The sequence below is a fragment of the Oncorhynchus tshawytscha genome, linkage group LG08, assembly GCF_018296145.1.
Source record: "Oncorhynchus tshawytscha isolate Ot180627B linkage group LG08, Otsh_v2.0, whole genome shotgun sequence".
In the NCBI taxonomy this organism is placed as follows: Eukaryota; Metazoa; Chordata; class Actinopteri; order Salmoniformes; family Salmonidae; genus Oncorhynchus; species Oncorhynchus tshawytscha.
The window spans coordinates 55,027,112-55,045,755 of record NC_056436.1 but is presented as its reverse complement, the minus strand read 5'-3'; the positions used below and the strand labels follow the sequence as shown (position 1 = coordinate 55,045,755).

The window sequence follows — 18,644 nt, the reverse complement described above, 5'->3', positions numbered from 1 at the left end:
AGCCAGGTCAATCAAGGTGTGGATGGAGGACCACCAGATCAAGTCCCTGTCATGGCCAGCCCAATCTCCAGACCTGAACCCCATTGAAAACCTCTGGAATGTGATCAAGAGGAAGATGGATGGTCACAAGCCATCAAACAAGCCGAGCTGCTTGAATTTGGAGTGGCATAAAGTTACCCAACATCAATGTGAAAGACTGGTGGAGAGCATGCCAAGATGCATGAAAGCTATGATTGGAATAAGCCTGTTTTTCACCAAATATTGATTTCTGAACTCCTTCTAAGTTAAAACGTTAGTATTGTGTTGTTTTGCATTATTCAAGGTCTAACACTGCATCTTTTTTGTTATTTTGACCAGTTATCATTTTCTGCAAATAAATGCTCTAAATGACAATTTAGGATTTTTTGAGAAATGTTGTCAGTAGTTTATAGTATAAAACAAAATTGTTAATTTTACCCAAACACATACCTATAAATAGTAAAACCAGAGTAACTGATCATTTTGCAGTGTCTCTTAATTTCTTTCAGAGCTGGCTGGCTGGCTGGCTGGCTGGTGTGTGTGTGTGTGTGTGTGTGTACACAATGCATTTGGAAAGTATTCAGACACTTTACTTTTTATTAAATTGTTTTTTTTCCCTCATCAATCTATACACAATACACCATAATGACAAAGCAAAAACATTTATTAAACATAAAAAACTGAAATGTTACATTTACATAAGTTTTCAGATCCTTTACTCAGTACTTTGTTGAAGCACCTTTGGCAACGATTACAGCCTCGAGTCTTCTTGGGTATGACGCTACAAGCTTGGCACACCTGTATATGGGGAGTTTCTCCCATTCATCTCTGCAGATCCAATCAAGCTCTGTCAGGTTGGATGGGGAGCGTTGCTGCCCAGCTATTTTCAGGTCTCTCCAGAGTTGTTTGATCGGGTTCAAGTCCGGGCTCTGGCTGGGCCATTCAAGGACATTCAGAGACTTGTCCCAAAGCCTCTCTTGCCTTGTCTTGGCTGTGTGCTTAGGGTAGTTGTCCTGTTGGAATGTGAACCTTCGGCACAGTCTGAGGTTCTGAGCTCTCAAGAGCAGGTTTTCATCAAGGATCTCTCTGTAATTCTCCGTTAATCTTTCCCTCGATCCTGACTAGTCTCCCAGTCCTTGCTGCTGAAAAACATCCCCACAACATGATAATGCCACCACCATGCTTCACCTTAGGGATGGTGCCAGATTTCCTCCAGACGTGACGCTTGGTATTCAGGCCAAAGTGTTCATTCAATCTTGGTTTCATCAGGCCAGAGAATCTTGTTCCTCATGATCTGAGGACATTAGGTGCATTTTGGCAAATTCCAAGCGGGCTGTCATGTGCCTTTTAATGAGGAGTGGCTTCTGTCTGGCCACTTTACCATAAAGGCCTGATTGGTGGAGTGCTGCAGAGATGGTGTCCTCCTGGAAGGTTCTCCCATCTCCACAGAGGAACTCTGTAGCTCTGTCAGAGTGACCACTGGGTTCTTGGTCACCTCCTGACCAAGGCCCTTCTCCCCCACGTGCTCAGTTTGACCCGGCAGCCAGCCCTAGGAAGAGTCTTGGTGAATCCAAACTTGTTCCATTTAAGAATGATGGAGGCCACTGTGTTCTTGGGGACCTTCATTGCTGCAGACATTTTTTGGTACCCTTCCCCAGGTCTTTGCCCCGACACAACCCTGTCTCAGAGCTCTACGGACAATTCCTTCAACCTCATAGCTTGGTTTTTGCTCTGACATGCACTGTCAACTGTGGGAACTTATATGGACAGGTGTGTGTCCAATCAATTGGATTTACCATAGGTGGACTCCAAGTTGTAGAAACATCTCAAGGATGATCAATGGAAACAGAAAACACCTGAGCTCAATTTTGAGTCTCATAGCAAAGAATTCTCATGTAAATGAGATATGTTTTTTATTTCTAATAAATATGCAAACATTTCTAAAAACCTGTTGTTTTCACTTCGTCATTATTGTCTATTGTGTGTAGATGAATGAGGAATTATTCCTTTATCCATTTTAGAATAAGGCTGCAACATAACAAAACAGTTTTTTTATTTAAAAAAAAACTATTTTCTACATTGAAGAATAATAGTGAAACACACATGCGGAGAACATCCGTTCACCTACTCTGCATCTCACAAAGACACGTTGGTTGGAACCAAAAATCTCAAATTTGGACTTATCAGACCAAAAGGACAGGTATCCACCGGTCTAATGTCCATTGCTCGTGTTTCTGGGTCCAAGCAAGTGTCTTGTTATTACTGGTGTCCTTTAGTAGTGGTTTCTTTGCAGCAATTCAGCCATGAAGGACTGATTCACAGTCTTCTCTGAACAGTTGATGTTGAGATGTGTCTGTTACTTGAACTCTGTGAAGCATTTATTTGGGCTGTTAATTCTTATGAACTTATCCTCTGCAGCAGTGGCAACTCTGGGTCTTCCTTTCCTGTGGCGGTCCTCGTGAGCCAGTTTCATCATAGCGCTTGATGGTTTTTGCGACTGCATTTGATACTTTCAAAGTTCTTAACATTTTTCGGATTGACTGACCTTCATGTCTTAAAGTAATGATGGACTGTCATTTCTCTTTGCTTATTTGAGCTGTTGTTGCCATAATATGGACTGGTCTTTTACCAAATAGGGCTATCTTCTGTGTACCACCCCTACCTTGACACAACACAACTGATTTGCTCAAACGCATTAAGAAGGAAAGAAAGTCCACAAATGAACTTTAAAAAAGGCACACCTGTTCATTGAAATGCATTCCAGGTGACTACCACATGAAGCTGGTTGAGAGAATGCCAAGCGTGTGTAAAGCTGTCATCAAGGCAAAGGGTGGCTACAAAATATTTTGATTTGTTTAAAACTTTATTTCTTGCTACATGATTCCATATGTGTTATTTAATAGTTTTGATGTCTTCACTATTATTCTACAATGTAGAAAATAGTAAAAAATAAAGAAAAACCCTGGAATGAGTAGGTGTTTTTGACTGGTACTGTATATATTATATATATGATGGTGTTTATAGACATTATGGACAGTATATGAATAGAAAAGGTGTGTACAGCAGTCGATATAGAGGATGAGCCTTGACTAGAGTACAGTGTATATACTATACATATGAAGTGGGTAAAACAGTATGTAAACATTATTAAAGTGACCAATTTTCAATGACTATGTACAGCAATCTCGAAGGTGCAGGATTGAGTACCGGGTTGTAGCCGGCTAGTAACAGTAACTAAACTTCAGGACAGGTTACTGGGCGGAGGTCGTCTAGTGGTGACTCTTTAACAGTCTGATGGTCTGGAGATAGAAGCTGTTTATCAATCTAATTGTCTGGAGATAGAAGCTGTTTATCAGGCTGATGGTCTGGAGATAGAAGCTGTTTATCAGTATCTCGGTCACAGCTTTGATGCACCTGTATTGTCTTAGCCTTCTAGATGGTAGGGGTTGAACAGCCCTGTAGTTGCCGTACCAGGTGGTGATGAAGCTCGAATGGAGGTTTCGAGCACCATACTCTCTGTGTGAATGGACCATTTCAGGTTGTTAGTGATGTCCACTGCGGCCCCGTTGTCATTGTGGATGAGGAGCGTGATCCCTCTGCTGTCTCCTGAAGTCCACGTTCAGCTCCGTTTGGTTGACATTGAGGGAGAGGTTATTTTCCTGGCCCCACTTCGCCAGGGCCCTCTTCCCCTCCCTGTAGGCTGTGTCATCGTAGTTGGTAATCAGACCTACTACTGTTGTGCACTCTTCAAACTTGATGATTGAGTTAGAGACGTGAGTGGCACCCTTGTCGGCCCCCTGTGTTGAGGATCAGCAGGAAGTCCCGCCAGGAAGTCCAGGACCCAGTTGCAGAGCGCGGATTTCAGACCCAGCGTCCCTAGCTTAGAATTGAGCTTAGAGGGTACTATGGTGTTGAGGACTGAGCTGTAGTCGATGAAGAGCATTCCTTTTTTTCCCTTTTTTTCTTTAACTAGGCAAGTCAGCTAAGAACAAATTCTTATTTACAATGACGGCCTACACCGGCCAAACCCTAACCGGCCAATTGTGTGCCGCCCTATGGGACTCCCAATCACGGCTGGTTGTGATTCAGCCTGGGATCGAACCAGGGTGTGTACTGACGCTTCTAGCACTGACATGCAGTGCCTTAGACAGCTGCGTTACTCGGGAGCCGAGGAGGGGGTACAGCATTCTTGCATGGGTATTCCTCTTGTCCTGATGGGATAGGGCAGTGTGCAGTGGAGATTGTGTCATCTGTGGATCTGTTGGGGCTATATGCAAATTGTAGTGGGTCTAGGGTAAGGTGGAGATGATATGATCCTTAATTAGCCTCTCAATGCACTTCATGTTGACAGAAGTGAGTGTTACGGGGCGATAGTCATTCAGTTCAGTTACCTTCGCTTTCTTGGGTACAGGAACAATGGTGGACATCTTGAAGCAAGTGGGGACAACAGACTGGGATAAGGGGGGTTGAATATGTCTGTCAACACTCCAGCCACCTGGTCTGCACATGCTCTGAGGACACAGCTAGGGATGTATGTTAGCTAGCTAAGTTAGCCATGTTATGTCGACCTCAGGATACGATTTGAGAGCGCTAGTTAATGGTTAGCTAGTAACTTGGCTGCATGCTAACAGTAAATTCAGTGGCTATCCAGCGGCTAGCCACACTAGAAAAACTCAGAAAAAACAGTAATAAGGTCCTCAATCAGCTTTCTGAATTGCCCTAGAAGCACCAAAACATAACATTTTAAGAACATTTTGAAGATTGTTCCACAAATGAGGTGCAAGAAAACTAAAAGCTGATTTATCTAACTGATACCAAAGGAATTTCTAAAGTTGGCCATTCCTGAGACTGGGTGTGGTAACTCATACGTCTAAAGTTTAGTAAAGACGTTAGGTACAGCGGGAGTTTTTGTAAAAGGGTTTTCTACATGAAACCATAGCAATGTAAACCTACACGACATCAAAAGAGGGCCAACCAACTTTCTGGTTAAGAATGCAGTGATGAGTACTAAAACTGTATGGCACACCTGTAATAGCACACCTGTAATCAAAGCACAGTGTCCTATGATAAACTGCATCTAACGACTTTAATGAAGTGGCAGCTACGTGTATATAGATAGGAGCGTCTACTGAAGAATCTGTTTTCTATTGTTTAGCGAGAGGCAGGATCCATTTCTATAGAAGAAGCCCCTTTTTATACTCAGCTCCTTAACTAACTCATCCATATGGTTTTTAAAAGACAGCTTTTCATCTATCCAGATATCCCAGATATTTGTAAGCAGGGACACGATCAGTATGGACACCATCCAAAGTACACATGTTTAAATTATCAGACTTATTTTGATGCGCTCTAGAGAACAACATATACTTAGTTTTACCATCATTCAGTACTAATGTCAGGTCAATAAAGATTTTCTGTAATACACTGAAGGCAGAATGTAGTTCAGATAGAGAATAGTCAACGGTGGGGGCAATAGCATACACATACACATCAAGTGCAAGTGCAGGTTACCTGATTTAACACTGTAGATAGAAATTGGGGCAGTTTTACTGGCACAGAAGATGCCTAATCCTCGACAAAATTGCACTTTTAAACTGGACCAACTGAAATGGCATTTCTCAGACATGATTTAAAATAGTCTGACTTGCCTGGATTTCAAAGGTCTGCCTTCCAGAAGGGCGATTAGAATGAATCTAGATCCAAGTGAAAGCTTAAATGAAACCTGTCCAGAGGAATGAAGGGGGCAGAGAGCTGCAGCAAAAATGTATCAAGCATATCACCCTGGCAATTTTTTCTCTCATCTATCTTAAGCAAGGCATCTAGCACGTCACTGGTAGTAAATTGTTGAAATGATCAAACAAACAAAAAATGCTGACAGAGGTAAGAAGAGTCGATTGACTGACCAGAGTCAATTTAAACCACCGTTACTCTCAAATAAAAACCCTGCCGAGATAAAATCATGATTAAAATAATCACTTATCCCGTTCTTCTCAGTTATGATGCCAGAGTCAGACAGAACCTGCTTAGGCAGCGAAGAAGGGGAATTGGTATGCTTCAGTGCATTTACTGTTTTCCAATGCGTTTTTGCCCTTTCGTGTGTTGATGAAAAGATAAATGAGCACCCACCTACCTTTTGGCACTGTTTTGCATGCTACCCCACATGTGTGTATCTGCATCTGTTGCATCTATGAGCCTATTTGCTTTGCCTGCTGACTTTCTTACAAAGACAAACACATGATCGCTGAGTCACTGGGTTCTACTCATATCCTAGCAGCTGTAGAAGCTAGTGCGTGTTATTTCACAGCCACACTGATTCACGCAACGCCCCAGTGCGTCCCCTCCCACCTCCTGTCTCAGCGGGGAGCTAATGAAACTGTCCAATATGTGACAGGAGGGTGTTGTGGGAACATAAATATTGTTGCATTGGCCAAACCCCCAGGCTGTGGGGCTGTTACAGTACTCTCTCTTGTGTGCATGTGTGTGTGCGTGTGTGTGTGCATGCGTGTGTAAGGAGGGAAAGAAAGGAATTGACTTGAGGGATGATTAAGAAGCTCCCCCTGGTGGCTCAATATGTTATTGTCTAGTGAAATGTGTGGCATATACAGTTGAAGTCGTGAGTTTACATAAACCTTAGCTAAACACATTTAAACATTTAATCCTAGTAAAAATTCCCTGTCTAGATCAGTTAAGATCACCACTTCATTTTAAGAATGCGAAATGTCAGAATCATAGTAGAGAGAATGATTTATTTCAGCTTTTATTTCTTTCATCACATTTCCAGTGGGTCAGAAGTTTACATACACTCAATTAGTATTTGATAGAATTGCCTTTAAATTGTTTAACTTGGGTCAAACATTTTGGGTAGCCTTCCACAAGCTTCCCACAATAAGTTGGGTAAATTTGGCCCATTCCTCCTGACAGAGCTGGTGTAACTGAGTCAGGTTTGTAGGCCTCCTTGCTTGCACACGCATTTTCATTTCTGCCCATACATGTTCCATGGGATTGAGGTCAGGGCTTTGTGATGGCCACTCCAATACCTTGATTTTGTTGTCCTTAAGCCATTTTGTCACAACTTTGGAAGTATGCTTGGGGTCATTGTCCATTTGGAAGACCCATTTGCGACCAAGCTTTAACTTCCTGACTGATGTCTTGAGATGTTGCTTCAATATATCCCCATAATTTCTCTACCTCATGATGCCATCTATTTTGTGAAGTGCACCAGTCCCTTCTGCAGCAAAGCACCCCCACAACATGATGCTGCCACCCCCGTGCTTCACAGTTGGGATGGTGTCTTCAGATTGCAAGCCTCCCCCTTTTTCCTCCAAACGTAACAATGGTCATTATGACCAAACAGTTCTATTTTTGTTTCATCAGACCAGAGGACATTTCTCCAAAAAGTACGATCTTTGCAGTTGCAAACCGTAGTCTGGCTTTTTTTTGCCGGTTTTGGAGCAGTGGCTTCTTCCCTGCTGAGCAGCCTTTCAGGTTATGTCGATATAGGACTCGTTTTACCGTGGCTACAGATATTTTTGTACCCGTTTCCTCCAGCATCTTCACAAGGTCCTTTGCTGTTGTTCTGGGATTGATCTGCACTTTTCGCAGTAAAGTACGTTCATCTCTAGGAGACAGAACGCATCTCCTTCCTGAGCAGTATGACGGCTGCGTGGTCCCATGGTGTTTATACTTGCGTACTATTGTTTGTACAGATGAACATGGTACCTTCAGGCATTTGAAAATTGCTCCCAAGGATGAACCAGACATGTGGAGGTCTACAATGTTATTTCTGAGGTCTTGGCCGATTTTTTTTCTTTTTTTCCCATGATGTCAAGCAAAGAGGCACTGAGTTTGAAGGTAGGCCTTGAAATACATCCACAGGTACACCTCCAATTGACTCAAATGATGTCAATTAGCCTATCAGAAGCTTCTATCGCCATGACATCATTTTCTGGAATGTTCCAAGCTGTTTAAAGGCACAGTCAACTTAGTGTATGTAAACTTTTGACCCACTGGAATTGTGATACAGTGAATTATAAGTGAAATAATCTGTCTGTAAACAATTGTTGGAAAAATGACTTGTGTCATGCACAAAGTAGATGTCCTAACTGACTTGCCAAAACTATAGTTTGTTAACAAGAAATTTGTGGTGTGGTTGAAAAACGAGTTTTCATGGCTCCAATTTAAGTGTATGTAAACTTCCGACTACAACTGCAGCCTAAAACTAGCCTTGTCTCAGATATGTTTGTCCAATCAATGTTTGTCATGATGAAGGCCAAAGTGGTTTGCAAGACAGCACAAACAGATCTGTGACTAGAATAATGTTAAACTGGTTCTGCGTCTTGGACATGCACTGGTCATGTTTCAATACATTTGAGGGACTGATATGCATCTAGCATTTCATAGGTGGCATAGCAACTTGTTTTTGTAGATTCTTTCATCTCTATCTAACCTTTTAACCTATACACTGACCGATGGTAAGTCTGTGTCCATCCTCAATTTGACTGAATATGGTGTGAGCTCTGTGTGGGATATGTGTGTGTGTGAGTGCATGTGTTGGGAGTGTGTCATTTCCCCCGTTCACCTTTTTCTCAGTTTCAATTCTCAATGACCCATTGTTTTTTAGTATGAATCATTCTCTACCACCTGAGTGCTTACTGGAATATTTCTCAATCTTTGTTGTCCTCAATGCATCCTATACGCACTCATTGAAACAGTAGAGACGGGGAGGAGACACTGAACACAATAACATATGGGCCCTGAGCCACTCTGGGGACATTCATTGTGACTCACAATCCTCATAGTAGCCTACCGGGTGTTGTATGTAGATGCAATGTTTGAACACATATATTATAAAGTCAGAAAGACCAAACATGGAAGGGCCTCCCCAGGGGAACATGTACTTACAATGGCTTACAACATCCGGTAGGCTACTGTGAGGAGTCACAATGAATGTCCCCAGAGTGGCTCAGGGTCCACATATACATTATGAATACCCTACTGTTTATATATATATATATAGCGACAGACCAGGGGGTTGGGTCAGACACAGACAGAGTAGGATTAGCTCAGTTTCAAAGGTGTTTATTAAATTAATATTTCAAAAGAAAAGAATAGGTCTCCCCCATGAGACCCTCTCCGGGATACCGTCTTCTGGGCTCCGGGTCTTGCAGTATCCTGTGGGGATCAAAAACTGAACTCACTCCTGTTACCTCTGCAACCGTCCCTAACTATAGAGGAGTCCTTTCTTCCCCCACTCTCTCCCCTGTGTGCTGCCCTTCTGGCAGCTTTATGGGACTTGGTCAGCTGGTGAGCAATCAGCCCTTGATTACTCACCAACTCCCAATCAGCCCCAATTAGTCCTGGCCGGCGAACCCGTCGAGGCCTGGCACGTCCAGCAGATGGAGCCAACACCTCGTGATGTATACTCCGTCTGTCACCAGGCCTCGACGAGTCTCCCCCTGGTGGTTGACCCGCTGTACACCACAAAATATATGCATAGAAATGTCAATACAACGTGAACCCTTATGCTGGAGAAGAAGGTTGACGTTTTACGTGTCCCCAACCAATTGTGTTTTTTTTTCTCGTTTCTTTACAACTTATTTTTTAAACTTATTTTGTACATAATGTTGCCGCTACCGTCTCTTATGACCAAAAATAACTTCTGGACATCAGGACTACGATTACTCATCACAGACTAGCAGAATCCTTTTTTTCCTTTAATGAGTCTGACAAGCCCAGTGTGAATGATATACTGTTTCCGCGAGAATTCGTAGACGACCCCCACTTCCTTCCATTCTGCTAGCAAACGTGCGATCTTTGGAAAATAAAATGGATGACCTACACGGAAGACTAAACTTCCAACGGGACATTCAAAACTGTTATATCTTATGCTTCACGGAGTCGTGGCTGAACGATGACATTATCAACATACAGCTGGCTGGTTATACACTGTACCAGCAGGATAGAACAGCGGCATCTGGTAAGGCAAGGGGCAGCGGACTATGTATTTTTGTAAATAACAGTTGGTGCACAATATCTAAGGAAGTCTCAAGCTATTGCTCGCCTGAGGTAGAGTATGTCATGATAAGCTGTAGACCACACAATCTACCGAGAGAGTTTTGATCTCTATTTTTCATAGCTGTTTTACATACCACCACAGACTGAGGCTGGCACTTAGACCGCATTGAATGAGCTGTATTCCGCCATAAGCCAACAAGAAAATGCTCACCCAGTGGCGCTGCTCCTAGTAGCTCCTAGGGACTTTAATGCAGGGAAACTTAAATCCATTTTACAAAAAGTCCTAGCAGCATGCTAAATGTGCAACAAGAGGGGGAAATAAATTCCACCTTTACTCCACACACAGAGACACATACAAACAAAGCTCTCCCTCGTCCTCCAAATCTGACCATGATTTTTTCCGCCGGATTACTGCTAACAAGCAAAAGTTAAGGCAGGAAGCACCAGTGACTCGATCAATAAAAAAGTGGTCAGATGAAGCAGATGCTAAGCTACAGGACTGTTTTGCTAGCACAGACTCGAATATGTTCCGGGATTCCTCCGATGGCATTGAGGAGTACACCACATCAGTCATTGGCTTCATCAATAAGTGCATTGATGACGTTGTCCCAACAGTGACCGCACGTGCATACCCCAACCAGAAACCATGGATTACAGACAACATCCGCACTGAGCTAAAGAAGTCCCGCTATGCCCTCCGACGAACCATCAAACAGGCAAAGTGTCAATACAGGACTAAGATTGAATCGTACTACACCCGCTCTGACACTCATCGGATGTGGCAGAGCTTGCAAACCATTAGACTACAAAGGGAAGCACAGCCGAGAGATGCCCAGTGACACAAGCATACCAGTCGAGCTAAACTACTTCTATGCTCGCTTCGAGGCAAATAACACTGAAACATGCATGAGAACACCAGCTGTTCCGAAAGACTGTGTGATCACGCTCTCCGCAACTGATGTGAGTAAGACCTTCAAACAGGTCAACATTCACAAGGCCGCAGGGCCAGATGTATTACCAGGATATGTACTGCGAGCATGCGCTGACCAACTGTCAAGTGTCTTCACTGACATTTTCAAACTCTCCCTGTCCGAGTCTGTAATACCAACATATTTCAAGCAGACCACCATAGCCCCTGTTCCCAAGAAGGTAACCTGCCTAAATGACTACCGACCCGTAGCGCTCACGTCTGTAGCCATTAAGTGCTTTGAAAGGCTGGTCATGGCTCACATCAACACCATTATCCCAGAAACCCTAGACCCACTCCAATTTGCATTCCGCCCCAACAGATCCACAGATGATGCAATCGCTATTGCGCTCAACACTGCCCTTTCCCACCTGGACAAAAGGAACACCTATGTGAGAATGATATTCATTGACTACAGCTCAGCATTCAACACCATAGTGCCCTCAAACCTCATCAATAAGCTAAGGACTCTGGGACTAAACACCTCCCTCTGCAACTGGATCCGGGACTTCCGGACAGGCCACCGTGGTGGTAAGGGTAGGTAACAACACATCAACCGTGCTGATCCTCAACACAAGAGCCCCTCAGGGGTGCGTGCTCAGTCCCCTCCTGTACTCCCTGTTCACTCATGACTGCACAGCCAGGCACGGATCCATCATTACGTTTGCCGATGACACAACAGTGGTAGGCCTGATCAACGACAACAATGAGATTGACCTCCTCCCTATAGGCTGAGACCTGGCTGTGTGGTGCCAGGACAACAACCCCTCCCCCAACGTGATCAAGACAAAGGAGATGATTGTGGACTACGGGAAAAAGAGGACCGAGCACACCCCTATTCTCATCGACGGGGCTGCAGTGGAGCAGGTTGAGAGCTTCAAGTGTCCTTGGTGTCCACATCACCAACAAACTAACATGGTCCAAGCAAGCCAAGACAGTCGTGAAGAGGGCACAACAAAACCCATTCCCCCTCAGGGGACTGAATAGATTTAGCATGGGTCCTCCTCCGATCCTTAAAGGGTTCTACAGCTGCACCATCAAGAGCATCCTGACTGGTTGCATCACTGCCTGGTATGGCATCTGCTCAGCCTCTGACCGCAAGGCACTACAGAGGGTAGTGCAAATGGTCCAGTACATCATTGTGGCCAAGCTTCCTGCCACCCAGGACCTCTATACCAGGCAGTCAGAGGAAGGCCCTAAAAATTGTCAAAGACTCCAGCCACCCTAGTCATAGACTGTTCTCTCTGCCACTGCACGGCAAGCGGTACTGAAGCGCCAAGTCTGGGTCCAAGTGGCTTCTATACAGCTTCTACCCCCAAGCCATAAGACTCCTGAACACCTAATCAAATGGCTACCCAGACTATTTCCATTGCCCCCCCCTTCCTCTTTTACACCGCTGCTGCTCTCTGTTGTTATCATCCTATGCATAATCACTTTAATAAACTCTACCTGTACATATTACCTCAACTGGTGCCCCGCACATTGACTCTTCACCGGTAGCCCCCTGTATATAGTCTTGCTATTGTTATTTTACTGCTGCTCTTTAATTACTTGTTACTTTTATTTCTTATTCTTATCTGTATTTTTTTAAACTGCATTGTTGGTCAAGGGCTCGTGAGTAAGCATTTCACTGTAAGGTCTACACGTGTTGTATTCGGCGCATGTGACTAATGCAATTTGATTTGATTTTTAATTGAAGTTACAGAACAGAGTAGCGGTGTACACTGTATTACTTCTACAACTAATATAAGGACAGGACATGAGATGGGAGTAGAAACTAACGTGGGCATTGTTTAATGCATTTCACAGAACAATACATTCCAAGCATTCCAATGTACATAAGCAGGCGGGGCGTTACCGGTGCCCTAAAGAACATCAATACACAACAAGTGTAGACTAGAACTTATTTTCTACTCCCAATATAATGTAAGCAAGACCCATTTTGTCCTAATCCAAGCAACTCCAAAGCCATGCGTTCTAATCTAAACAAGGTGTCACACGATGAGGAATGAACACTGTACTCCAACAGAAGCCGTCATTGCTATTACTCCTTAATTTGACGATTATAGCTCATCTGATTACATCAGTCACACCTCATTAATCTGTACCAGGAACGATTGTGCATCTGATCTTGCCAATTAATCCAAGGAAAGAGACATTTTTATTAAAGCTAATATCTACTGTACCTTTGGAAGTCCTCTGCCTCATACACTTACATATGCATGCTGTGGGTAGGCAGAGTTTTGGAGATGGAGGAAGTTATGTTTCTGTATCTCTAACATAAAGGGGATTTTCTCTGAATCACATTACAGCTATTTGCTAATAATCCCAAGTGACCTGCAAGCTTACTATAACTCCCCAGTTATTGTAAAGGTATAATCCTCAGAGTGGAGACAATTTGGTTATTGTCTTAAAAGGAATTGGAGGTGAGGGGAAAGTAGGTATGCTATGTGAGGTGGTCGCTTGGGCAACCTCATTAGGATGGAAAACACAGGAAGCAAAGATCAATAGGTCATCGACCAGATGTTTACAGGTCATTCTAGTGTCAGAAACGTTCAGTTTCCTGTTTTTCATGTTAAATATTAAGGCCGGCATTCATTGATTAGTGTGTTGGATTTCCACAAATTATTTTCATAGATTTTTCTATGTCGTTGTATCCCTGAACTAGCACACCTGATTCAATTAGCCAAGGGATTGATGATTATATGAGAAGTTGAATCAGGTGTGCTAGCCCTGGAATAGATGAAATACAATGAACAGCCAGTGCTAATATAATAGGACAGTTGTAAAATAGGACGGTTAGGCTTATACTGACTGTTTTAGTACTGTATGTATTATTTGAGTGTGTTGACATAACTATTATTTTGGTTACAATTTACAGCCAAGGTTACAAACTTTTTCAAATTTTCAGGCATCACCACGGTCCTGACCATGACCACGTTAAGCATCAGCGCGCGCCACTCCCTCCCCAAAGTCTCCTACGCCACCGCCATGGACTGGTTCATTGCCGTGTGCTTCGCCTTTGTCTTCTCCGCTCTCATAGAGTTCGCTGCCGTCAACTACTTCACCAATGCAGAGATGGAGAGACTGAAAAGGAAGCCGCCAAAATGCCCGCCGGCGCCCCAAACAACCCCAGTGAAAGTGAAGGATATGGAGGAAGTTCTGCAGGTGTGTTAAGACCTATCCTCATTCTCTATACCCTTTTCCACTTCAGAGACTGAAGTATGCACTTGTTCATTCCCCTTCGTTAATTTGTATGCTGATCATCAAATGGAGATTCATTGCAAGTCTCAAAATTGGATAAATGGACTTACTAAAATATAATACAGTAATACAGTAAACTGAAGGTTACTTTAGCATTGATCATTTATTATGTTTGGAGGGTCTCTTTTCCTGGCTCTCTCCCTTTGTGCCTCTCTTGTTCTCTTTGTACCTCTCTCTTTCTTTTTGTACCCCTCTCTGCCAGCCTTCTCTCCCTTCTCTCCCACTCTCTCTGTGATATCATGAGCTAGAAACATTCACTTCCTGAAGGCCAAATAGGAATAGTAAATGATGAATACATGTTAAGTTTGTCCCATTTACAGTACAGCTGCACAACTGTCTGCTTAGATCAATGCACGCCATTTGTAATCCAGCGCAGAGGCTTAGCAATATTATCTAAAAAAATTGAAAATTGAAATATGCTCTGAACGTCCTACATTTGCTTGCTTTCTCATCATTTCAAAAATAAATCTTCAGCATGAAGATAAATGTGTTTTGAAGACCCGTGTTGTAGAATTGTCGTCCCATTTTCATTTGTTACCTACATTTACAATGTGATGCAAGCATGTTTGCAAGAGCCATTTTGGTATTACCAAAAAATGAACGGCTCCAACAAAGTTTTTGGTTTTTGCTCGTCATACTGCGTACAGCATGTTCTCATGAAAGGGTATTTGTACAGAATCGCGTGTAATGGGGGTTGATCAAACATGTTTACATTGAATTCATTACTCCATGCATTTGCATTCTACTGCAGTATGAACACAGTCCTTCAGTTAAGGGGAAATGACATGCTAACTCTCATGTCACAGTCCAACTGTTGATTGATGGCTGATACTGACCGGGAAAAAGCCATACATTCCCCCTGTATGTCCCGATGACTGCTTAAAGTGTGCCCTGTGGATCTCAAATCTTTGTGCGGAGTAATCACGCCTGAATGCAGTTTTAGTGACAACTGCACATTAATGGATTAGCAGGTTGCCACAGCAACACTGCTGGGGCACATCTGTACAAGTTTCAGAAGCCCTGGCGCCCGGGAGATAACTCTGTTCCTACAAAGCTGTGGCTCCAGCCCCGCACGGCTAACAGTGGGCAAATCAGCTCGGCATTAGGGCCCGCGGTGTGTATTGATGTGGCTCAGATTTATCTAAAACCTTTTACCTCCCAGCCATAGTGATGTCAAACCTAGCCTAGTGTCCACAGCACTGCGCCTCACATCTCTCAGACAGTAAAGCAACACGCTTAGCCAGTTAGCACATTCCGGTAGGGGAATTATCACCGGTGAGGCTATAGTGCAGCATCTCCCTCTTCTGGGGCTGAAACCTATGCTAGCTCTCAGGAGATAAGCTCTTTTGATGTTTTACTGTACTGCCATGCCGCCCCATGGAACAGTACTTTGTGACATAAGCTTGTGTGAAATGAGTGAAAACCTACACAAATAACGTCTGGGAGCTGGGCTATTCTACCACGCAGTGCAGTATGTATGCAGACTAAAGAGTGTCGGCGGTATAAAGTAGGCCAGTCATATTCAGGCACATAGGAAAGGCTTAGAATCAGTGGTGCCTGACTGTTAACATGGTATAGCTCTGCATAGTTGATATTTCTCAGCTCAGTACAATTGTCATATTGTACCTTATCACAAAGAATCAAGGAAAAATGGTCACATTTGAATTCAAATTGCTCCACTTCAAGGGACTTGCTTGTTGTTGCACATGAGTGAACTATGTGCACAATTCATTCACATCACTGCAGTTTTGGGTTGATGGTTATTTTTCCCTCTCCACAGCATAACCCTGACACCAATGGTAACCTGCGGAAACGGATGAACTATATGTCCCAGCAAGATGGCCAGAAAGCCGAGTCAAACAGCACAGCAGCGGCAAGAGGGGTAACCAGGAAACAACCCCAGTCTGGCCAATCATCTTCATCCAAAGGGGCAACTGGCGGCGCCATCATCCTACCACACTCCAGTCCCGGCCCCGCCAGCCAACCCAACACTTCCTCCTTGACCCTGTCTGCCATGAACACGCCCCTGGCTCCACCCACAACTGAAAAAGCAATGACAATACTAGCCAACCAGAGCCAGCCCACCGCTGACTCCTCGCTCCGGGACCTTCTAGCACCCAGACTGGAGCACATTCAGCTGATGGGCAAAAATGAGCCCAAGCAGTCGCCATGCTCCCAGCCAACCACCGCCAGTATGGGTGGGACCAGTAAAATCGACAAGTATGCCCGCATCCTGTTCCCGGTGTCCTTTGGCGCATTCAACATGGTGTACTGGGTGGTTTACTTGTCAAAAGATACCATGGAGGCCAAATTTAGAGGCCAAATCTAGTTTCTAGCTCCTCTTGGGGTCATTTTGGGAATCCTTTTCTACAAAATGTAAAATGACAGGAGAGAAAGAGCTTTGGAGACATGGGAGATTAAATCATTTTTCAACTAACAAGGAAACCAAATATGCTGGACAAGAGCCTCAAAAGATTACACCCAGGAATACTAATCTCTGCACATCTGTTTGTTTCATTTCCGAGAGGTCTTCTGAGAATGAGCATGGTAAAAAAAAAAAAAAAAAAAAAAAAAAATGTTTTATATCTGATTCAAACAAATATCACAACTATGGCCATATCCAATATGCAATACAGTAATGGTGTGTAACGGTTTGATGGATTGGTTAGTTGTCTTAATGTTAGTGAGTACAGTAACACCTGATCTTAGCGTAAACAGCTAATAGGTCCCTCTAGTCTTGGCAGGCATTGCTCCAATGACAAAGGATAAGGACAATATCACTGAAGACGAGCTGGACACACAAGTCACAAGGTGTCGAGCATATGAACAAGAAGATTTTGGGCGTACTTTCTCCCTTATTGACGACCAGAAGTAAATGACTGGGTATGTTGTCATTTGTTCTGGTATCAAAAGTAGATACACTTTTGTCCACTCAAGTCTAATTTGCGCTCCCAAGTCTGTGCAGCAAACCTCGACCAAGCTTTGTTAAATAGCATAGAATGAGGATACCAAATACCATAGGTGCTGGCCTATTTACTTCACTCAGTACCCTACAAACAACATTTCCAGGGGGTAATGTTCATCTAAGCCCCATTAGTTCCCTCCAAAAACATTCTAGGAAGTCTTTGTTTGAACGGTCAACTATGAAACAAGCGTTTTTTTTTTTTTTTTTTACATGGTCAGTTTCTGGAACATTGTGTACTAATGTATTCAATCAATATTCTTCATTCATGTTAACTTACAAAGGAACATATTGTAGGAACCCTTTGGTTTGGGAACGTTTCCGAGTTCGGGAGTGTTTATTTGTTAGCAAATGTGGGGCCTGATTCATACGGTTTTGTCCGCTACCTGTTATTGTTATTGTGCATCATGTGTGCAGAGGAAGAGTCATTCCCCATAACCAAATTGATACTATTAATGTAGAATGCCGTGCACTACCATGAGTCCATCGGGACACGCCCAGAAGTTCTGTTGGTTACCCACTGGGCGCACGACGTCATTTCAACATGGAAATGTTGGTAGTATTTGGTTGAGACGTTGATCAATAAGATTTCAACCTTTATTCACCCACTCAAAAAGAATGCCATGAGTTTGTTGAATTCCCAATGTGTTATCACTATGCTTTTAAATCATCTAAAAGCACAACCAAATTCCAATGGGAAAAACAATGTCGGATTTTTGGTTTAGTTGTCATCTAAATGTGTTATTAGTGCACTTTCAGCCATTTAAAAAGCAGAACAAAGTTAAAATGGAAATACAATGTTAGGTGTTGTATTTATACAAGAACTTCATGTGTTATCATTGTGCTTCATCTAATAGCAGAACCAAATGACCTGGGTTGCAGTTGAGATGACATTAAAAGTACATGATGCAGGTGATGCTGGTGGAGATTCTGTGCAGATTATTATAGCAATTGTGAAGATCTCCACAGACCAGTGACCTTTGCATGCTGTCTTGAACATGCACGCTTTCTATGATTACAGAAGATATTTAGTAACAGTAACCTCAATGTGGCCATAGATGTGTTACTCATATTAGGGTAAATAAATACTGTTACATTAGTTTGTAAGATAGCCTTAACTTCATGCCATTTACTGTATTACAAAAGTCATGTTGAATTGTGTTTGTGTCACCAAATATCAACATTTAAAGGAGATGTTCTGTATCCAATGATTGGAAAGTTTCATCTGAGCCACTGGCTTAATCCGATTCTTTAAGTTTTGGTTGTGATGGAGGTATATAAATGATTAATTTGTAGACAAACCAGAATTAAAGCCAGTCTGTCAGTGGCAGACAACTATCCAAGCAGAAAATACATCTCCTTCAAATGTTAATATTTGGTTGCGTTGAATACCAAACACAACTCAATATCCATCTCATC

The 18,644-nt window shown here is 43.1% G+C and overlaps 1 protein-coding gene across 1 annotated transcript in view; it reads left to right on the top strand.

The window, feature by feature from the left end:
• LOC112256311 (gamma-aminobutyric acid receptor subunit alpha-6-like) overlaps positions 1 to 16,845 on the top strand; it is a 31,981-nt gene extending 15,136 nt beyond the window's left edge. The window contains exons 8-9 of the mRNA XM_024429471.2: positions 13,911 to 14,167; positions 16,044 to 16,845. Coding sequence (XP_024285239.1) covers positions 13,911 to 14,167; positions 16,044 to 16,592 — 806 coding nt within the window. The 3' untranslated portion in view covers positions 16,593 to 16,845. The remainder of the gene's footprint in view (positions 1 to 13,910; positions 14,168 to 16,043) is intronic.
• Positions 16,846 to 18,644: the final 1,799 nt, after the last annotated feature.